Raw genomic sequence first — 23,286 nt, forward strand, 5'->3', positions numbered from 1 at the left:
TGTGGAAATAAAGGCTCTATGGTTTACAGAGATGTCTTGTTTTGTGGGACACATTTCAAGCGGCGGGGATCGATTTGCATGCAGCTCTTCTCCCTGAGGACTCTCACGGTTCTTTCACATGGATATGGGACTTTGTTTAATTAGCTGGTCTTTTCATTCCATCACGGGACGAGAGGAGAAGGCACAGGCCATCTGGAGCAGCTTTTTCAGGATATATAGGCTAGCAATACCCAAGGGCCTGGTTAAAGTAGTGGACACATTTGGGATAGTCTGGGAAGCCACTGGCTGAGGGCAAATAAAAGCAGCCTGTTTGTTATTTCAGAATCACATTTTGATTATTTTAGTAACACAGGTAGTAAGTATAGTAGCCAAAATGTACTTAAACTATCAAAGTAAAATTTAAGTAAAAGTACTTCAATTAAAAGTACTCATTGATGAATATTGATCTAGCCTATTTCTGATACTGATACATTAGCATGTAAGCAGCATTTTAATGTTGTAGCTGGTTGAGGTGGAGCTAATTCTAACTACTTTATATACTGTTGGGTAGCACTCTGTATAACAGTGAATTACATTATGCTAATAATAGATCTTTGAAATCTTAATCTGCAAAGTAACTAGTTACAAATGGCATATATATCAGATAAATGTAGTGTAGTAAAAAGTACACTTCCCTCTGAATATAGTGGAATACAGTGGTGGATATATAATCAATAAATGAAATTTTATTATATCATAAGGATTTATTGATAAAATAATATTTCACTGGCCCCAAATTTATTAGTTGTGCTATTAAAGTGACGCACACATTGATGCGTCAATAATCATCAATAATAAACATTTGTACTTTTACTTAGGTAAACTTTTAAATGCATGTTTTTGATTTATACATGCTGCACTGCAATGTGGCAACTTTACTTAAAATAAAATATCTAAATTCTTCCACCGCTGATGGAGTAGCCTCGAATAGAGTTACTTATACAAATATATAAACTTTGCACCTTGGGCAAGACACTGAACCCCAACTTGCTCCTGAAGCATAACTTCAGTGTGTGAATGTGTGTGAAAGAATAATCTCCTCCAATTTAGATTCCTCCTGTATGAATAATGTGTGAATGGGTTCGACCAATCAGAGTGGCTCTTTGTTCAGCCAATCAGAAAGCCCAGTCAATCAGAACGCTTCTTTCTTTCAGCCAATCAGAACGCTCCATTCTTTAAGGAGCAATGTCATTCAGTTTAGTTTCTATTAGTGTTGTTTTGTACCACTATTTTACTTTAAAGTCAACGTCGAGTGCCGTTTGTTTTCCACAGAAAGGAGTGGGGTCAAGTCACAAGCTGAAGTTCGCGGAAGTGATCAATTGCTGATTACAAATAAATGTTCCTCTAACCAGTAAGCCAAAGTATATGTGGCTCTACAATATAATTGTGCTTTACTGTCTTCTTGGGGTGGTGAGAAAGGATGAATGGGTGACTCATATTGGCTCAAACATCACACTTAGCTCCTATTTCTCGTTTTCTCCTCATCATGGCGGACAGAGATAGAGTTTACTGTGGCACTACTTACTAACCAGCTGTCCTGGCTTTTACCAAAACGTGCCTCTCCCTCCGACCACTCTTCTTTTGTGTCGCTTTTCAAATTAAAAGCCCCCTCGGTGAGTCGCGTGCTGTGTCAACACGCAGAGCGTGTCTGGAAAGTCAGCAGCGTCGGGTCAAACCATTTCAAAACAGTCCGGGGAGATCACAGGCAAAAATAACAATAGTTTTATGGTTTATAACTTACTTTAATGAACACAGATTTTTTTACAGAGATCCTAACAATTAGTAGTTAGACATTTAACTAAATGCAAAAAGAAAACTACTAGAAAATAAAAATCTTAGCAGAAATCTCTTTCCCGATCCCCCTTCACCGGGAAAGTGGACGTGCCTTAAACAGATGTACCAAGCTTTGCTTTCACATCTTAGCAGAGGGAGTCTGACCAGCTGCAGCAGCTTCAGAGAGGATGCTGTAGAGGAGATACACACTACAGGGCAAGTACACAAGCTTTTCTGTAGATTTACAACATGATATAAAGAGAAAACACCGGAGTAGAAACATTAGTCCAACCACTATTAAGTGACAGTGAAGTGTGTGCGGCGAGGGATGATGTTAAAAGTTAGCTTAACTGAACTTCCTATGTAGGCTATTTAAAACCCTTAGAATTAGAAACAATTTCAAATGCATGTCATTATGATAACTATTAATTCATCTTCAGTGGTGTAAAGTACCTACAAACGTTTACTCAGCTTCTATACTTATCTACATTTATACTGTTTTCTAATTGTTATTATGATATGAGCATTTCAGTTTTCTGCTACTTTCTTCCTCACCAACACCTCAGTTCAGTGGGAGATATTGTAGTTTTGACCCCATAACATTGAGTTAACAGCTATAGATAGCCATCTAAAGGAAACTGTGCTTTTAATTTTGATACTTTCGGTAAATGTTGTTGTTAATATTTATGTACTTTTACTTTGGTAACATTTTAAATGCTTGAAATGGAAACATTTCATAGGGTGCTATTGCCATTTTTACTCAGTAATGTGAGGATCTGAGTACCTCAACTGCTCTTCTTCTTACAAAATGATTTGTCTGTAGAAAAACTGTAAAATAAAGGTATGCATATACATTATTTAGACTATTATGTTTAATTAAAGCGAATCTGAATCAGCTTTATTGGCAAAGTATGTGTTGCTACATGTACAAGGACATGTATTGACTTCCGATAAAAATACACATACAACTAAAACAAGGACAGCAAGTCAGTTGCAGCGTGTTTAATCTGCAGTTTAATCACTTGTTCTGTACTGTACCATGAATATGAACAGGCTGCTTTCACAGATAAACAGTACTGAGAGCCTATTTGGTGGCAGTTGTTTGTGCCCAGGGCAGCAGAATAAGCACAATGTCCTACAGTACACATGTTGACAGACATGCAGTGCTACTGTGGTGCTAAAGTCAACACCTCAGTGTTGTTATGCCCCTGGAGTCCCCCAGTTCTTTTGTCAATGGTGGGTACTCGTTGGTGAAAAGCTGTTACCACTTCCTGCCAGTGGCCCAAGATGACCACAAGTGTCCATTCAGAGGTCTCAGAAATGATGACTCAGAGGGACAAGGTGTCATGATCCCTGGCCATCCCTTCAGCCTATGGAGAACAATGGAGCATCTCTTCTTGCCCTGTGTATTTACGCTGTCGTTGAGCTGTGACAGGGCTGCTGTGTCTGGCCAGCATATGGCCTCCAGTGACTGAGAACAGGCCGATATGGTGCTTATTACCCCTGCATTGTCTCTGCAGGAAAACTAAGACCCTTGCACTGTTTAACAGGGTTGATCTGACACAGGAGAGAGGCTGACAGTGTGCAAGTCTTTGATACTGATTACCCATAACCTCAGATTTTTAAGTTATCACAGACTCTAGTCTGCGTTCTGCTGCAGTCTGTGGAGTTTCCACACTCAGCACTGCTTCTGAAGACAAAGATCTCACTCCAGTGACGCGCGTTGTAATACAACACTTCAATTTTTTTTTGTCCTGCTGCTCTCCCACATTGATGCACTTTTCTTCCAGCAGCACATATAGTGTACAGAGTGGATCCATTTTGCTGAATGGATTTTGGCTTTTCATCAGACTCTGAAATAAGGCATGCTGTAAAGTCGTTTGGTTTCTTCCATAGTATCAGCATTCAGTGGAGAATCTTAATTACAGGGTTCGAGCAGGCCTCGGTCTGGTTTCAGGCATCCCTCACTGTTTCCTCGGTGAAGCTGGTCCCCATTGGTAATTCCAGGGCCAACCACAGTGGTAATGAGCATGGCGGCGGTGGCGGCATTCCAGGAGATCGCAGCTCCAAAGGCTCATGGGAATGGGTGGTGGGGGAAGTCTGGGAGACAGTGAATCCGCATCATGATCTCTCGCCATAAACACCCACTTCCGTAGATGTTACACTGTCACAGTCTGGTGAGCAGCCAGGGTGGGTGGGACAGTCAGCTCCCATCCTAGACACGTTCCTAGATAGTCTTCATTAGCGGTGATCACACTCTGCAATTAAGATGTTATGATTATATCAATCAAGTCTGCCGGGTGGAGACTGTGCTATCAGCAGCTGTCCCTTCAGGAAATGGATGACTGTTCCTGTTACACTCGACCAAGAAAAGCATTGTTTTCTGGCTCTCCATAACAGCATAACCTCAACACTCCCACGACTCCTGGTTCTTATGAAAGCTATGACAAATGGCATCAATGTCTTGGCAATAAGCTGCAACTCTTAGTGAGATCTGCTGTTTTACCCGAACTCACCCACCCACTCGCTCAGCCTAGACCTCCGACCACAGACTCTTGTGAAAGTCTTCGGAGAGTTATGGGGTGTAAGTGGGTAAATCCCACATTACCCTGCCTGTCTCTGATTACCAGGCTGGATTCCTGTTGACGTCTTTTAGTTTTAGGTTGCCGCAGCATGGAGCCATGTGTCTGAGAGTACAGCAGGCCCTGACCTTGCTCAGTAAGAAAAAAACAACAACTCTGTAACACTGTTACTTGCCCCCTGTTCCTTGCCCCACCTCTCACTGCAGCCTTGTCTCAATATTGGCCCAACAACGCTTCTCAGGGCCTGAAGCAGAGTTGTCAGCAGATATTGCGCCCACAGCAGATTATTGAGGCCGGTTGGTGGATACAGGGCCTTTGTTGCAGTGTTGTTTTACTGACTCGAGCTCCCTGTGCCTCATTGTGCTGCCGACGGCTCATAGCTGCGTCAGTTCACATGAGTTGCTGTGGTGAATAGGTCAGGCCTATGGGATACACAGTAATATCCTGATAGAGGAGGTTTTCATCCACACAGGCTCTGTATCTTCCTGGTCTCTACAGGAAAAGGCCTGATACCAATCTCCAAACACAGAGGGTGAGACCAGAGTTGAGGATTACGCACAGCCACCTTAGCAACACACTCATTCATGTGGTGTCTGTTTTCATGTCATATTGTCTCTCCGTTATTCCTGACAAACAACACATCATTTACTTCTCTTATGAGCTTTGTTTACATGATATTATCATAGAGACTGCTCTAGAAGTCATCAAGTTTATGGAATATCATTTTATGAATGTGTGGCATTGATATCTTGTAATCATGTTAGAGCCATAACATTGGCTCTTGTGATCTGCTGGCCTTTTTTAGGAGAAGTCTAAGGCAGTGGCAGACATGTGAGACCCAGAGTAAATTGACTGGACTGAAAATGGAGAAAAATAAAAGTGCTCTCTCTTGTGCGAAGGCAATTTCGCCTCCTTGTTGGGTTTAAAAAAGCCTCAGCTAATGTTATCTCCAATTTGTTGGTGTCATTGTTTTTTTTCCTCCTCTTGCTGTCGCTCCTCTCCACATCTCGTTTTTGTTTATTGGCAGTCAGATGTTTGGTGGCAAGCAACAATGGAGCAGAGCGGGCTGTAAACATGAGTTGTGCTCGCCTGTTTGTGAAAGTGTGTTAGTGAAATGGGCAGCGTTGCGCAGGAGTCAGCAGGGACCTTGTGATCTGATGCTGCGTGGACAAGCCCAGCATTGAGACATTCTTCCACTTCAAAGCCCCCAGAGGGTTTTCTGGACACTGGTTGAATAGGAGCAGAGGGAGGGGTGCGCGGGGGGAACAGGTGCAGTCCATGAGCGGGGTAATTCCTGCAGCCATCTGCTTTCTTTTTCGGGGTCTGGGCTCTTTAAACGCCCTCTGACACGCCTCATGGCGACACGCTCCCCTAGCCAGCCGGGCCGTGCCCCGTCACCATGGCACCACGATTCGGATTAACCCCTGCACATGTGCCGAGTCAACCATGGGGGTCTGCCTCTTTTGTGACTGAGCATGAGAGGGAGAAAGAGCTGGAGGAGGAGGAGGTGGAGGAGGAGGAGATGGAGAGCTGCATGGATAAGTGTGTGAAAGGACACCCTCCAGTCATTCACTTTTGTTAAGTAAAGCAGCAGGCGCAAGCATGAATGGAGCCATGTGGTCGAAAAACAACAGGATACTCTAAAGTGATCAGTCTAATTTTTACTAATCCAAGCAATATCTGCTCGTTTCAACAGGTCTTTCTAAAAACTTAAGAGCAGATAGTCAAGATGACGGCCATCGAGAGTAAAGAGGAGATCAGTGACACTGACAGTGGGATTATCTTGCACTCTGGTAAGAACATCTCCACAAAATACAAAAAATACAGCATCTGATTTCCACATGTGGCAAGGAAAGCTTAGGTCTACATAATCAATAGAAAACACAATAATACTGAAAACAGCAAGCCGAAGAAAATGTTGTATGTCACTTTCAACATTCATAAACATTTAAAAGGAAATGAAGAATGAATAAAATGGTTGAATAAAATAAAATTTAATTCATCACAAATTGCAATAATCCCCTAAAGGAATTTGGCAGCTATGTGACAGTCATCACCTCGTGTTTTGTGTTGACACAAAACACGAGGTGATGACTGTCACATAGCTTTATTTCTGATGAAAGTGCTGTGAACTCCATGTGTAAACAGTGAATTTCCATCCATAGCAAGTCTATCTAAACGGTACATTATGAACAGTAGAAATAGTGGATGCTGTATTTATTCCTATGGCTGATGGTCCCGATGAGGAAAGCCTGATCTGATCTCCTGTGTGGTCACTGCAGGTCCAGACAGCCCCACGTCCCCGGTGAAGGACCTGACCACCCACACAAGAGCTCTGAAGCTGAAGCACCAGTCTCTGGAGGAGCGCCTGGAGCTGTGCCTGCTGGAGCTCAGGAAGCTCTGCATCAGGGAGGCAGTAAGTAACTCACACTACTGAGGTGTTATTTTGTGCTTTGATTTTGTTATTGGGGACTTTATTTAACTTGCATTTTGTGTGGAAGGGTGATCATTTTTTCCTTTTTTGTGATGACCACTTTTATTGTGAATTCATAGGAGCTGACTGGTAAACTGCCTTCAGACTATCCTCTGATGCCCGATGAGAAGCCACCCCGGGTCAGAAGGAGGATTGGAGCTTCGTTCAAACTGGACGAAGGTCTGATACATCTGGATAAACAGGTACGGGCCGCCATCAGTGTTTACTGTTGTTGGGGAGTGAAAAGCAGTCAACAAGAGGGACTAAAATTTCTAAACGTCAGAATTTGTCGTCATCGTAGGATTCAGAGTTGCAAGCGCTGGAAACCGACTTGGCTGTTCAGCTGCAGATTTATGAGGCGTCCCGCAAACTCTCCCTGGAGGGGCACCTCAGCAAACCACAGAAGAAGAGCCGGCTGCAGCAGTGCAAGAGGGAGGAGAAGAAAGTAAAGGAGATGCAGGATGCCGTGTTCCAGCACAGGATCAAGAGTGAGTGCAACTCACCATGCATCACCATCTCTGCCAGCCAAAACAAAGGTGAGTGACACTGCTGCCCTCTTCAGGCCACATTGCCTCATTATGCACTGCACTCATGAACACCTATAGCAATGGACACCCTTTTTAAAATGTTCCCTCTCTGTATGCAGATCTGAGCATGTCTGATGACAGTTCCCTGTCCGATGTGGTGGCCCTGGATGATGGTGAGTGAGGAGAACATTTTTCAATAGTACAATATTTGCCTCTGAAATGTAGTGCAGTGGAAGTATCAAGTAGTAGAAAATGGAAACGGTCAAATTAAGTACAAATGGCTCAAAATTCTCTGTGATCATCCATAGATGTGGACTCCTCCAGCCCTCTCTCTGCCCCAGTGTCAGGCACTTCCTTCTCAGACCCCCTTCAACTGTCGGTCAAGACCCTTCAGTCGTCACCACAATCATCAAGCCAGCTCAGTGTGGAGTACGAGCGCTCCCCCATCCAGAACTCTCCATGGAAAGAGTCCAGTCTGGATCAGCCCTACCAGAAGACCACTAAGCCGCAATCTGCGTGCAGCAGCAGGTCCAGGTAAGGAGTCTGACTAACACAGAAGACGCAATTGTACCACCTACGGGACGTATATCATATCTTCCGTCATCCTGTGTTTTTGTGGTGTGCAGTAGTCCAGCAGGGACCCAGGTGTCAGCAGAGAGCTGCAGGATTCCTCTCTCCCAGTTTATCAAGAACTCGGCCATGCTTCACAACCACTCCACCAGCGCGCCCTCCACCCCAGAGCTGCATGTGCGCCGACAGTACTCCCAGTCGTTCAGGTACACAGAGAAGAGATACATTAGTACACTAATGCACAGAGAGCACGACAGCATGTGAACTAGAGTTTAACTGTTTCACATATTTCTCCTCAGACTTCCTAAAACTAAGCAAATTGCTGAGATGGAGCGCCTCAGTGCAGACAACAATCGAGGACGAGCCAGGCTGCCCCAGCGGCGCTGCGCGGCTGACTTCATGGTGCGTTCGCCAGAGTATTCTCCCATGCGGCCTTACCAATCCAGCTCTGAGGACAGCAGCTCAGAGCACTCTTCATCGTCATACATTGGCTCTCCTGGCCGTGACGGGCCCACTGAGATCCCAAAGCTCTGCCCGCCACCTTATGGGTTCCACTTTGGAAAGAAAGGAGTCCCCAGCTTCTCCAGCCAGTCTCAGTCCAGCCCCGGGTACATCAGGGCCATAGAGGAAGATGGCCCCCTCTCACCTCAAGATATGGACATGGGAAAGTGCTTCATTTCCTCCCCTCCTGTGGCACGCAGCCCTCAGCAAAGACAGTGGCAGGAGGGAGCATCGTCCCAGATGAGGATGCTAAAGCCCCCTCCGCCTTACACCAGGCTGGTGCGGACGCCCTCGCTAAAGGAGTACCCGAACCACGCCATCAGGCTGATGCCCAGGGAGATCGTGTCAGAGGAGCTCAAGTCCTGGCATCAGAGGAATCAGCTGCAGAAGCTACGGCAGAGCTGCACGGATCAGCAGAGCTCCCTGAGTGTCAAGAGCCCCACGTCACCTCATCTGCCTTCATTCAGACAGGTTGGTGCTGATAATGATACAACCGTAAAATAGGCCATTAACACACTTAAATTAAAGTTGTGAATCAGACAGGAGTAATTAAATCCATCTTTAAATGTATGAGGGCTGCAACTAACAATTGCTGTCATAATGTAGTCTGTCCAATTGTTTGGCTTGTGAAACATTAGAAAACAATGAAATATATCACAGTTTCCTGCAGTCCAAGGCGATGTCTTCACATGCCTTGGAAACTGACCACAACTGACCACAACCTAAAAAGACTCAGTAACAATAAAGTCGAGACTTGGAAAAGCAGCAAATTCTCATATTTGAGAAGCTGTAACCAAAATATCTTGGCTTTTTTGCTTGAAATGACTGAAATGGTCAATCGACTATTTGAATAATTGTAAATGAATGTTCTTTTGATCGGCTTATCAAGTAATCAACAAATAATATAAAAATATAAACAGTGTAGTGACTGAACAGAGCGCGTGAGCTGAACACTAACTTCAGGACTGTTTTCACAGGGTTCAGGTAACGTGGTTCTCCAGAGGGCTGCAGACGGGACTCCAGTGCAGTGGTTCATTGCAGAGGACGCTGAGATCGTGAGCCAGGTGTAGCTGAGATCTCTACTGCTCTGCAGTTTGTTCAGTAGGATGTGTGTCATTCCTTTTCTATTTATCTCTGTATTTATTAAGGCTTTGGACTCTCTGTGAGATTGTATGTCGATATGATGCAGAGAACGTGGACCTATCGGTACCCTGAAGAGCACATTTCTCAACTTTTAATTTAAAACTTAATGTAAGGTGCTAAGCCAGTTGTATTTATTTTAAAATATTTTCTAATAGATTTTTCTAAAGATTTCTAAGGTGAATTGAGCTCCATACAATTTCATAAATGTGTCAAGCAGAGATTTAAAACAAACTTGCTGTGGTTTAAGAAAATGTCCTTGTGGCTGGCACAGGTTTTGCACATAAAATTCACCCACAGTAGTTTTTAAATACATTCGCCCATACTTAATATGATTTTCTATCTTACACTATATTTAATTGCAATTGAAATTTTCCTGTATTACAAAAAATTGATACACCTTTGAAAATACATTGCTCTTTTTATTCCATAAAGTGAAAATGTAACATCTGTTTAGCCATGATGTGAAGTAAGCTGAATCTTACCGTTTGCTATTAACTCTTAACAATGAATCACTGATTCCTTTAACAGTGGTTTGATGAATGTTTTCACTGCAGTATGGTGTTTTGTTACTAACCAAGTGATTGTATCAGTTTTTGTATATTTATAATAAAAAATACAACTGAAAATCAAGTCTTTGGTATTTTCTGAGACAAAATAATACAAAGTATTGGGAAACACGTGGATGGACAACCAAAAGTGTTCCAATAAAATAGTTTGTATTTGTAAACAAAGAGCTTCCCAGACTGGCAGGGATTTCAGCGGGTCTACACAGTTGATTGTTACAGTCACAGGATTCAGACAACGTCCTGATGACTGTATCATTGCTCCGTCATGAAGCTTCCAACAAGAAGTAAGTCAGTGTTATGACGCATAAAAGCAAAAACAAGTACGTGCAGAGGAGCGTCCAGCGGCAGCGATACAACCAGTGAGCCAGAGGACGTCTCCACAAAGATCCACACCTGAGGAGAGCAGCCGGTCAGTTTGTCCAGAAGAAAAATCATCACGGTTATCAGACAGCTTTTAAAACACTCGTCGACTTACGTGCCCGCAGAAGGCCGTCGGCAAATGTTGGTACTCTTTTTATCCTTTTCTGCTTTTTTCTTTGATAATGCAGCTTTGCCCTTGTGTCTCTGTCGCAGGGTATCCAGAGGGGAACTGTAACAAAGACACATATTTTATAGATGTGCCTACAGCTACATTTTTCCAACACAGTTAAGTTTCAAAAGCCCGTCACTTGTGATTTTTGAGACTAACTTGTTCTGGTGTTGAGCAAAGTGCCTGTTAAGTGTCTTTCAGTCACAGTTCTACTTATTTTCAGGCCCACAGGCGAAAAAGACAGAAGATATGAGATAAATATTAACACACATTAAAAACCCATCATGTCATATGAAGTTATCACTATCAATTGTGATTAACCTGCCGAACATTTACTGCTTTTTAAATGTGTAATGTGACTTGTCTGTGCTTCTTTGTTTGTTATTCTATTCGGTTCTATTCTATTCAAACTGTGAATGCTGACTGAGGCAAAACTGACTCCTACAGCTACAACTCTTCTCTTTGCCTGATTTAGTGTATTTGTGACCAAAGCACCAACAATTCAGACACCGACCATCTGGCCTCTGGCCCTCTAAGTTGGCTTATAAATGTAAATGTAATAGTTCAGTGATGTTTTTAACACTTGTGAAACATTTGATTAAACATTTATGTGAAATTTGTATGTCTGCGTTTATAATTTATCTCTATTTATCTAAATGCAGGCGTCGCTAAAAAGATTAAGGATGTCAGTTAATTAACTGCGCCTGTCCTCTTCCTGCTGTAACAAGTTAAACATTCTGTGGTGAAAAGGCTTTAATGTTACATTCAGGATTTGGTCTCCGAACGCTGCAAAGTCATTTAATGTTGCAGCATAAAATGACAACGTGTGCCAAGCAGAGCTATTCCTTTGTCAAAGAAGAATTAAAATGAAAAAATGTGGTGTTTGCTGCAGGCTGTTGTGTTGTGTGGTGTTTCTGTACTTTTTGCTTTGTGTCTTTGTGGCGGCCGGTTGCTTTGATTGGAGGCACTCTGGGTCTGCGATGGCAGGAGACTGCGGAGGAATCTGAGCAGCTGAAGCTTCTGACAGAGTTTCATCTGGATTTAGTGGCCTGAAAAACAGAGAAAAAAGGTGTCGCACACTTGCCGACCCAGATATAAAGTATAAACTGTGAGTGTCCATCTGACCTGTTATCCACTGAGTAGCTGTCGTCCCTGCTGGGGGCACAGCAGCTGGACTCTGAGCACAGGGAGGGAGGGCAGGACTTCTTGGTGGAGGACCCTCCATGAGTGGATCGCTTTCTCTTCTCCTGTAGAGACACAGAGGACAACACTCTGTTTGGGCTTGTGGATGATAGCATTTGTAAAGAAAGTGAGAAAAAAGAAAAAAACCTCCTTACCTGGGTTTGGCTGGAAATGATCGATGCGCTGACCCTTCGACGGAAGACGCTCTAATTGAGAAAAACGAGAGAAAAACACAAATAAAAGATTATTGTGATAAAAAAAAAAAAGTAGTTGTGCCCATTTTAGATGGTGCAATTCGCCAGATATCTTCATACCTGCTGAGAACTTTTCTTTTTGATGTCACTCTCTTCTGCATCTACAACAAGAGGCCCAGCGGTCGGTTAAACATCGCACATGACAGCAGACAAAGTCAAACACCACGAGACAAGATTGTGAGAGACCTGGAGGTGCTGTGGGATCGATGATGTTTCTGAAGGAGGTCTGCTGCTGGCTCATCTTCTTGGCCTCCTCCAGCTCTGCCATGTTTCTGTCATTTCGGCTCCTCAGATTCTCCACATGAGCCACCATGAGCTCGACTGCCCGACTCACTCGAGCCTCCTTTCAAAGACAGTACGAGTAAAATATCATGTCTGTCGTAAACGAGACAATGGCACTATTTTACAATGAGCATTAACTAACAAAGTAGCTATGCTGTTAAGCTGTAAAACCAAACATTAATAATTCATAATGTGCTACAGATCAAAAATGAATCAGGCACAGATCAGTATTAAGACACTGATCTGAGAGAAGGCCGTCTGGGAGCAAAAGCATATTATTATTTTCAATCTAAATTATTAGTCAATAATCAAGTCATGAATAGAAACTCATGACTCATGGTTCCCTGCCTATTTGTTATGGTGTCTGTGTGCACATGAACTGTATTTTAGATTTTTCCTCCTTAAAATGTTTCATTTGAAGGATATTTTCAGACTTAAAGAGGCGAAAGGATTCATTATTTTCACAAGGACAAAGTCATAAAAACTACACATTTAAGATTCATACGAGGAAAAGGGCTCTTTTTCTTTCTTCAGTACTTCTAATCATTTTGTGACCACTCCGTCTTATCTGGAGACCACAGTCTCCAGAAAAAGAAAAAAAAGTCGCAGAGGAGCCTCAGCGTACCTGATGCACAGCACCGAGCACCTCAGCTGTGTTGGAGATTCGCTCCACAGTCCCCCCGAGGATGTCCAGAGACAGCTCCAGCTTCTGCAGGATCTTGCTGCGCCTACTGTCCAGACACAGCCCCTTCAGCATCTGAAAACACACACACACACACACACATGTGTACCTGCTCTCTGTGGTGCCATTAAGGCTTATTTCAGATCACCTATCAGTCATTGCACCTCCAGGGTCTCCCTGCCTCTGGTCAGCTCCAGCTGGATGTTCTCCTCAGCCAGGTTGCGAGCGTGCTCCTCCGCCTGCAGCCTCTGCTTCAGGGTGTACTGATCGCAGCGGAAGGCCAGGGTGATCTGAGAGAAGGCCGTCTGGGAGCAAAAACATACATGTCTGAGGCTAATACAAGACTTCAGTCAATCCCACTTAGTCAAATCAAGTGACTATCCTTCAGAGTTAGTCCTTGTAGTAGGAAATTCACTTTTTTTTTTTCTTAGAAGATTTATTTATTTTTTTTGCATTTTACTGCTCTATTTGACAGTAAATGCAGGTGAGAGAGAGCGATGACATGCAGCAAAGGACCACAGTCTGGATTTGATCCCAGGATGCAGCAGTAGGGACAAAGTTCTCATCTTTATGTTTCGCTGCTGAGTTCCAGTGAAAGGACAGTGACAAAGAAAGGGAATTTTGTTCTAATAAAACAGTGAAACTCTGAAAGATTTCCACTTAGGCCTTTTCTAACTCAAGGTGCCGAAGCATTTCATCAGCTCCAGATAAACTTCTGAATACGTTTTTGCACTAAAGGAGCGCTGAGGATCACTTCCGCTGAAGAGATCAGGAGGAATTATTATGACAAGCAAAACCTTTTTTCACTTCTTTCATTTCACAATTAGTGAAGCTAGCCTATCCGACCACAGGCACAATGAATTAAGAAGAACCTAAGAGTGCACACGTAGGCCAATACAAAGAGGAAAAACTGCTGAATTGGCTGTAGCAGCTATAATCTGTGCTATGTCATGGTGAGGGAGAAGTGGGTGACCTTACCTCCAGATCTTTCTCTGACATCTCTGCACTGTCACAAAACAAGACGATTGAAAGCTTAATGAAAAGTCCGATTAAATCATGTTATTTGAATGTGCTATGGCAGCCTGTGTGAGGGATAAATATTGCACTGTGTCACCTGTTGAGGCCCACACGCTCTATGATGGACAGCTCATTCCAGCTTGTGACTGGCGGCTCCTCTTGACTGGTTTCTGTTGTAAAGATACAACCCAGTTAACACTCAGAGCTACAATACTGTGATGGACTTTTTTCTTTTAAACAATATCTTATAGCTTTTACCGTCTTCGCTGTCCTCACTGCCCAGCATGATGGAGGGACTGTAGGTGTTTGTCTCTGCAACAGGCTGAAATACACATTACAGTCATTAGATATGAGGTGTTTATGAGCACGAGCAGCCACAGGTAGGACAGCCGGTAGATTATTTGACTCACCTCAGCCTCCATCATGTCTCTTCACAGGAATAATCCGAATGTCTTACTCAGGGAAAAAACAGATTATTCAAATCCCCTTCTTATTTAACAGTGGTCTTTCATTTCTGCAGAGAAACCACACATATTCCGCAAAGTTCCCGTCCGTGTTTGGTTCATTTCGCCCTCAGCCTTTCTCCTGTCCTGAGAATAGATAATCCTATTAAGAGATCCACAGTCAAACCAGAGCAGGACGACTGCCCCAAGAGGCTCATGGGTAACTGCGGCTGTACCTGTTGCTGCGTTATTATCTTTAGTAAACAAACGCTGGCTTTGTCCCAGGTGATGAATCAGATCTGCCTCCACCTGACCGTCCTTTGAGGAGGGTAACGTTTGGGTCCTAAATATTAGCTGCACTAAATCCAAACACTTCAGATGGAGGCACAGACAGTGTTTATCAGCCTTTATTGATTAATGATGTATATAAAAGTTTTTTTTAACCTTCACTCTCACAGAACCCAAAGGAGGCGAATCTGAGTGCATGAAAGTGACAGTGACAGAGAAGGTAGTTAAATGTGGTGGATTTGTGGCTGCAAACTGGAATCTTAGTTTTAAGAGCAGACCAACAAACACAAGTTTGCTGTAATCTGACTGTTGCCATCGATGATGATTTCAAAGAGTACATTTTTGTTCATTGATAAAGTCGGACCTGTGGTGTCCACTGTCCTTGGTGCTTAAGTGTTGTTGCCGTTATGGCTGACTACTGTGTGGATTGCTGCTCTGCATGGCCCAATGTTTCTCTGTGGTAAAGATAGAAGTGAAGTCCAGTAACACGAGGCTGGCTGTGGTGATCCTGATGTGGGTGTTTTATGAATGGACAGACTATGGCTCTCTACCATTTAAGAGAAATATAAACGCACTGTTCAGTAGCTAAAAACCAGGCATGTCAATCAATACTAGATGTACTCATACTGCATTACTATATGAACATTTTTAAAGTGACATTAAAATGCTAAAATGTGACTTTTTTGGGAGTACACTATTCTGCACATTTTAAGTTGCTTAACTGTACCAGTCATATTACAGGAACGTTATACAGATATTAGAATTATACCGTTTCATTTATCACAAATGCAATTTCTATACATTTGTGATAAATGATATTGATATTCAGTGACTGAGTTCAGAGGGTCCATAAATCTGTCCCGACCTGTTGCCTGTATCATTTCTTCAGATGAGTTTTTCCCCCTCTTTTGCATTATATAGTATCAGTTTCCCAAATATGTATAATTTAAAAATGGAAATATGAGAGAGGGTGCCACTGACAGCTTAACTAAGTGTACCAATAATCCTTTAAACATACAATTGAACTATAATAGTTACAGTATCAAGCAGTGTTAAGTACTGGTTAGGTCAGAGCTGAATTATGACCATTAAAGTTTTTAATCTGACAAGACAAAAAAAAAGGCAATAAAAGCCACCCAAACAGTCGACTTTGGATCATCTCCACATTTTTATTAATAGAAAAGCTGTCCTTTAGTAGAGGCGCTGGGGTTTGCCCATGGTGCTCTTGATGTAGAGGGCGCGGACGTTCTGCCAGTTCTTCTTCAGCAGAGACACGAGGAAGTTAACAGCCAGGTGGATGTTGTACACAAGCTCGTCCTCCGTCATCTTCACGTGTCCTACAGCTACGGCCAGACAGAGCACCTACGCCACAAAGTCAAGGATACTGCTCAGTAAAACAAACAATTTCTCCAACACAACCTGAGTGATTAAACAAAAACTGGAAAACAACCCAGTAAAAATCAGTGAAGTAGCATGAATTTTTCAAGCTTGGCGCACCTTCTTCATCTGGAATTTGATGGTGGATTTGACCTCATCCACCTTGGTAGTCATGTTCTCGTTGTGGGTGAGCAGGGAGGGGAACTTGCCGGCCTTGTTCAGCCCAGGGCCCAAGATACGAGGGATCTGCTTGATCAGAGACTCTGAGGCCAGGAAGGCGTCGTACTTCTTGGCTAAAAGGAAACAGTAGGAAACAAGGCCAAAATTTAAAACTCGTCGGACTACAATCATCACATATCAGGTGTCTCGTGGGTCATGAGGCCAACTTCTTACCAAGCTTCTTGACCATTTTTTTGTTCTTGTTGAGCTTCTTGAGAGCCTCTATGTCCATGTGTGGCAGCTCAGCTGCTTTGGCCTCGTCACAGTGCTGCTGGTCTCCCAGGACACACACGGAGAACTTTGGCCTGGGGAGAGTCTTCAGCCTGCGCATTTACAAACCAGTTAGAGACACTGTTCACAACACCACTTCAAACCCAGGGGTCATCAGTTAGAAATAATGCAGGGTATCACAGAGAGAAAACTGTACATTTTCAGTGTTGACCCAGCTACATAATTTGCAATATATGCAGACCAATAAAATCAAAAACTCATTATTCATCAATTTAATGAATAGACCAGTCTTAAACTCCTCAATAAGATAAAAATATAATTTTGTGATCAAAAATTTGAACTAGTCTTGAAAAAAAGATACTGAAATTTTCATCAAGTATACTGAAACTCTAAATACTACACCTTCTTGCTCTAATGCTGTAATAGAAGAATTCTTACCCATACCACCACTGTGGTCGGTGTCCAGTTGACCGTCTCTGGTAAAGTTATGCAAATTGGTCGGCTAGAGGGCCTGAACTCACCAGCTCAGCCACTCAGAGCCTCCCCTCATGTTTTAAGACCCAGGGTAGGGGTCCGCCTGCTTCACCTCCACCAGCCAAGGCTGGGTCAGCTCAGTCAGACTACCCAGAGTACTTCTCCATGTCTGCCCCTGGCCTGTCTATGCGTTTGGTTTTTACTTTAAGATCTGATCCACTACTTGCCATATAGCAGGCCGTTTTAGTTCTCAGACAGGGCTGGCAGCACACAGGGAAAAGGTTGGGTTAAACAGTAAAAGGGTCGAACCTGACAGTGCCGGAGAAACGCTTGTCCTTCTGGGGATCATAATTTTTCAAGCTGATCTGCAGCTCCACAGTCTCCACAAACCTGCACACAGACAAAGTTACATTAAGAAATTCCCATTCCTGCATTGAATGTTGTGGTCAAAGTGTCACAGATTTAACACTTTAATGTTACTATTGTGAACTTACTTCCTGGGCTTGGCCACGGAGTTCTGCAGGACCTCCTTTACAGCCTCGTACAACGTATCTCTGGAGACCTTGCTGCAACATTAAAAACACCAGAAAACACGTTAAAGATAATGTGAGTAGTAGAACACCTGTACAAACCCGGTTTCTTACATTGGCCTGCGACGGTGACGAAACATTCATTGAATAGGTATAAAACCCGTAAAGATCCATTTAAATATAATCTAGGAGAGCTACTATGTACATCCGATGTTGGACTGTTTCACAAAACAAGCTTTAGATGTGCGGATGAAGGTGGATTACATCTACAATTTAACATGGTGATAGCCGGCGGATGAACCGGTCCCATACGGAACGACTCACTTCTCCTCATTCTGACAAAACTGTACTCAATAACATAACTTCCGCATAATATACAAATGAAACTTGATTAAACGAGTGATATGACTCTTTGTAAATGTGTAAATAATTTATTTCTTGACTTTATTTCTCAAACTGGGTCTAACCTCATTTTAGCGGCTAGCTCCTCTCGTCGCGTTACGCTGGAAAAGGAAGTGACGCTGGCAGTGACGCCAAATAAAGGCGTCCAGTGCTGACGTCATCAACACGCGATCAAAAACATGAGCACAATTATTACTTTTTATATCATTATTTAAGAGGGTCGCTTATACAATGTTTCTAATTCTCGTCTTAGTGCTGCGCTAAATGTTGTAAAAAAATTGTTAAACCGGACTTTATTAGCTAAATGCAAGGTAATAAAACAAAGATAGAATGTAACTAAATGCAAAGTAATAAAACAAAGATTGTTGTGTATGCAAAAGCTGAGCAGTATACTGATGTTAATATTTTCAGTCATAGAAGTACTTTTATCTAAGTAAAAGCAAAACCTCAATACAAAAGTATTCCGTACATGTTAAGAGTCCCACATTCAAACCCTTACAGAACAGCACAAATTATCAAATCTACTTTAAAGCATTAAAAGTAGTCATGTTGCAGTGTTCTGTCAATATAATATTAGTATATACAGTATATTGGTATACACACATCCTAACATATAAGCAGCATTTTACCACTGAAGATGGTAATGGTGGAGAAAATTCTAATTACTTTATATACATGTGGGCAGTATAATCTACAGCCGTAGGCCATATTCTACAAACTGATTGTTTCTTTTTAATGTAAAATCTTAATCTGCTGAGTAACCAGTAACTATACCTCTAACTTGCACTGGAGTGACTCTTTAACACCAGCATCACTGGCTGATGTTAATACACTGTTTTCCATCCATGTCATTCCATTCCTTCATTCCTGTCCATACCTGTACATTTCTGAACTAAAGTGTAAATATCCCATAGTGTAATTATTTATTTCATCACAGCCATATATTTATATTTATATTTATTTTGCTATTGCTATTTTTATTATTTTTTCTTTCTTTTACTATTGCTTCTTTTCACTCTCCCTGTTCTATTGTTGCTGCTGTAACATGAGAATTTCCCCCTATGGGGAATCAAATAAAGAAAAGTCTAAGTCTAAAGTCTAAGTAAAAAGGACAATATTTACCTCTGAAATGTAGTACTTAGTTACATTACACCAATAAATGTTTTTAATGTTAAAATTTTTTTTTGTTCAGTATTTAAAAAGGTGGTATCCAGTGAAGTCAGAGGGATGCACAGACACTGCTACAGTAAAATTTCAAGTGAACAATGTGATTTGTAAGACCCGACTAAGACTTATCTTGGGAGAATAGTTGATATATTTCTGTATCGAACTGGTGCAATGACGGTTCTTCATTGTCGAGTCACAATATAGTAGACAAGAATTTTTTTTAAACAGGTTTATTAACATGGATTAGGCCAGATGAAACTTCAAGTGTGTGAGATTCTTTTCAAAGCAGCTTGGAGAGGCTTTTTCAGGAAGGTCTCATTTAACATCAGGCAACCGTGCAGGGAGTGTTTATGTGCAGCAGTCACCTGGAATAAAAACAGATCAATACATATGCAGAAATATTACAAACATTATCACGTCCACTGCTCAGCCATTGTGCCTATTATAGAGTTACAAACTTACATGGCTGCTATATTTGGTGAGGACCGTCAGCATCATTTTTGCAAACTTCACAGACTTAGTGAAGTGAGGACCCTGGATGACGAGTTGTTCAATGAACTGCGAGAACAGTTCTTCACTCAAATCAGGCTGAAATGAAACAAAACAAAAAAAGACAGGCAACTCAATAACAATGGATATTATGATTAGGTGGTCTTGCAGCACTTTTCCCAGGAATGAACACTCAGATTACCTTGGAATCTAGCAAGCTGTGGATAATGGAGAGCACGGCCTCATTCCACACTATTTTGAATGTCATTCTGGGAAAAAAGAGAGATAAAACACTGCATCAACAAAACACCCGATATCCATACAAGTCTATTATTATTTTGTGTTTCGTCGGCTTGCTACAGCAGTTACACGTGAATACACAATGTAAATGTTTTATCTCACTGAAGCACCAGCAGTCTGTAATGGGAATCCAGGCAGCCTTCGATCAGTCTGTTCAGCAGCTCGGCCTGTGGATTCCCTGAAACCAAAACAAAGTTCAAAAACAGAGGATCAATTGAGGTGAGGAACAAGGTCATGGATCAGCCCTTCATAACATCAAAACATCTGTCCTGTTTACATGTACTTGAACCAGGTCACTGAATCCATGCCAGCTCCAGGTCTGCTGCTCTGTAACTGACTGACCCCCAGCCACCCAGTGTTAATGAATGATTACAGCCCTTTCCTCACCTATGTTCTGTTCCTCAAGAACTGGTCCGATCAGAGCGTGGCACATCGGTCTGGGACAGCGGCTACACAGCGATGATGCTGCAGTGACTAGACATCTGGAGGCCGGTTCTGACAGGGTCAGGACCTGCAGATACAGCAAAACAGCATCCTGTCAGTATCAAACACAGCGACACACATCGCAATCCTTGCATATTCAGCGATGTACCTTCTCCAGCAGGAGACTCTTGATGAGTGCTGACGCCGTGCTGTAGCTGAGGTCAGAGCAGGGAGCCAAAATACAGCTACACAGTTTAGGCAGAGTCTGCTCCGGTAAGTCAGGCAAACTCAGCATGCTGCATAACACCTCCACCTAAACAGCAGAGGTAGAGATGTAGGACCAGTCCTTTCACAGCCCACCAGCAAGCAAATGTATTACATGAGTGGTTTAGTGAAGCTACAGGGTATTTCTCCAGTGCTGAGTGTAGCTACAAAACACAAACTGCAGTATAACACCAAGCCAACCTGTAGTAACTAAGGTGGAGGATAATAATCTAATAATCTGTGTTTTCCTGCTTTATTTCCTATATAAGAGCTGCTTCAGCAACACCCACACACAGTAATAAAATAGCTGAAATACTTACAAGTTTTGTGAAACTTCAACTCGTAATTTCTGAGCCTGTATTTTATTGGGGTTGTGGTACACTGAAAGATGAATCTAATATTTTGTTTCCCCATATGCAATAATGAGGTGGAAAAACTGTAACAGTCACCTTTAAATATAGTGAGATTCCCAGGAAACAATTACAGAAGTATAAAGTTTTGAGGACATACTTGGCCGGGGTCACAGTCGTTCAGCACTTTGAATACATCCATGGAGCTCTGGTCCCACTGCAAACAGACGATAAATAATCATAATTATAATTATAGTAACATAGTTACTTTCAGCCTGTGCCAACTGTGCTGGCTAGAGGAAAGAAGACATTTCTTCTTACCTCTGTCTGACTTTCCAGTAATTCTTTTATTTGAAGAACAGAGACCTAAATAATCACAAAAAACAATCAAGTTTTGTTATTTCATTTGTAACCAGTGTGATAATAATAATAATGGTCTGAATAGTACACTTGATTAGATCACAGTCAACAATTTCTATCCAATCATCATTTGGAAATTGGATGATAAATTTCAGTGTAAACAGGGCAGATGAATTGAGTGTTTTTACCTTTATATGTTCAGGCAGGGTGTCACTGGGACCGCCTGAAGCTGGTGGCAGATCTTCAGCAGTTTCTACAGGAGTATCACTTTCTAGTATCTCTTCTTTTGCACTCTGTTCTTCAGTATCAAGGCACTCACTACCACAGACGTCCATCTTTATCCGTTTGCTCTGCTGTCCCATTTCCTCGCCATCAGAATCCAGAGTGACAAAGCTGCCCTTCCTTTTCCTTTGTGTCCCAAACTCTGATAAACCAGACCCAGTCTGAGATTCAGAGTCTACCGTTTGACCGCTGAAGCACTTGGCCCATCCTGCAGTCTCACCAAAGCCAACCAAACGCTGCGAGAGCTCCTTGAGTCTCTGACTGCATAGTGGAGAATGCAGAGGCTCTGTGTCGTGGGCCCCCAGGTTTCTTTCCAGCTGCCTAACCAGAGCTGAGACCCAGGGGCTTGGGTGAGGGTCCTGGCTGAAGCACTTAAGCAGATGAGTGACAGCTGTCTGAGGAAGAACTGGATGCACCAGATGGATGAAGGACAGCAGGTTTTGTTTGAATAATGCTGGAAACAGGCACACCAGCGGTTGACTAAAATAGGTAAGGAAGAAATGGTTTTTAAGCATGGGCACAGGAATGTGGCATAGCAGTTTAGATTAGGTCAAAAATTAGGATATCATTTAGCACTTTTGTGGGGTGATATGTTTTAGTTTAAGGCACAATCGTGATCCAGATGTGAAGGAACGACAGTATTAAAAATCAAAACACCAGGTTTAAATCCACTGTCCTTCAAAATGTGACTGCCCTTTCAATACAATACTGCATTCAAAATCCAATTTAAGTTTAACAGGCGTTACTTGAAAACATCAAGTGTACTTAGGCAGCATTTTGCTGAGATTGAATTAGTTTTAACTTCTTCACAGACAGCTGGTTCTTAGCCTCGAGGTCTGACACAGTACATCTGAGGGGTTGTGAGACGATTAATGGAACAGTAAAGTAGTTCTGCTGCATAAACGTGTTTTCTCTAATCATTTCTTATTTGTGAAATACTGAGTAATTTGACCCCTTTGGATGAGAGCAACTAATGCTGCCAACAACTCAAGACATCTGAAATGCGACATTTGCTCAATGTTTTTAATTTAATTTTACTTAATTTTTACTTTAATGTGTTTACAAGTTAAAATGTCTGCAGTGAGAGCGAGAGGTGCTGTTAGAAACCACGTTTACTGTAAATTCAAACTTCCTGCACTCAGCCTGTCAACCGTTTCTATAGCAACATAAAAGTTCTAACGTTGCTGTATCTAGGGTAAGCTGTAGCAGTAGTTCACTCTACAGTGATGTTAAATGTAATTTACGGACACCAAATGTGCTTTTACTCACACAGCCAGTGGCTTGGCTCCGGTATCCGGGCAGGTTATTTCGCCTCGGCACAGCGTTTCTATGAAGTTAGACAATGACACTTCGGGGTTGGCCCGCTGCTGCCTGTGGAAGACACCCAGAGCTCTGCGGGCTCCGGAGGGTCCAGACAGGAGCGACCGGACCAGCAGCTTGGCCTGCCCGTCAAACCGACTCGGAGACACGCCGGCATCCATACTCTCAGTTGAGGATGTAGGTCAAGCCAACCCGCCAGTTTTGTTGACATGTCTTCTTCGGCAGTGCGCTCTAAAATATTGATGCT

General features: G+C 42.5%; 3 protein-coding genes across 3 annotated transcripts; 1 reads left to right on the forward strand and 2 right to left on the reverse strand.

Moving 5' to 3' along the window:
• Positions 1–6,097: 6,097 nt before the first annotated feature.
• inavaa (innate immunity activator a) lies at positions 6,098–9,564 on the forward strand. The gene is made up of 9 exons (XM_070840286.1): positions 6,098–6,187; positions 6,677–6,810; positions 6,948–7,070; positions 7,169–7,403; positions 7,514–7,567; positions 7,703–7,928; positions 8,021–8,170; positions 8,333–8,936; positions 9,443–9,564. Exons 1-9 carry the CDS (start codon positions 6,124–6,126, stop codon positions 9,533–9,535), a joined length of 1,683 nt encoding a protein of 560 aa, XP_070696387.1. The 5' UTR covers positions 6,098–6,123; the 3' UTR covers positions 9,536–9,564.
• A 6,436-nt stretch (positions 9,565–16,000) lies between these two features.
• Positions 16,001–18,203, reverse strand: rpl10a (ribosomal protein L10a). Its single transcript, XM_070839824.1, has 6 exons — positions 18,150–18,203; positions 17,647–17,718; positions 17,462–17,542; positions 16,622–16,770; positions 16,349–16,521; positions 16,001–16,213 (listed from the first exon to the last, which is right to left on the reverse strand). The coding sequence occupies exons 1-6, from the start codon at positions 18,152–18,154 to the stop codon at positions 16,043–16,045; spliced, it is 651 nt and encodes a 216-aa protein (XP_070695925.1). The 5' UTR covers positions 18,155–18,203; the 3' UTR covers positions 16,001–16,042.
• A 1,282-nt stretch (positions 18,204–19,485) lies between these two features.
• Positions 19,486–23,200, reverse strand: fance (FA complementation group E). The gene is made up of 10 exons (XM_070840037.1): positions 22,989–23,200; positions 21,626–22,199; positions 21,399–21,443; positions 21,238–21,294; positions 20,633–20,776; positions 20,428–20,551; positions 20,143–20,218; positions 19,943–20,009; positions 19,714–19,839; positions 19,486–19,616 (listed from the first exon to the last, which is right to left on the reverse strand). Exons 1-10 carry the CDS (start codon positions 23,198–23,200, stop codon positions 19,512–19,514), a joined length of 1,530 nt encoding a protein of 509 aa, XP_070696138.1. The 3' UTR covers positions 19,486–19,511.
• Positions 23,201–23,286: the final 86 nt, after the last annotated feature.

This window comes from Pempheris klunzingeri, chromosome 11, assembly GCF_042242105.1.
Source record: "Pempheris klunzingeri isolate RE-2024b chromosome 11, fPemKlu1.hap1, whole genome shotgun sequence".
NCBI classification, from domain to species: domain Eukaryota; kingdom Metazoa; phylum Chordata; class Actinopteri; order Acropomatiformes; family Pempheridae; genus Pempheris; species Pempheris klunzingeri.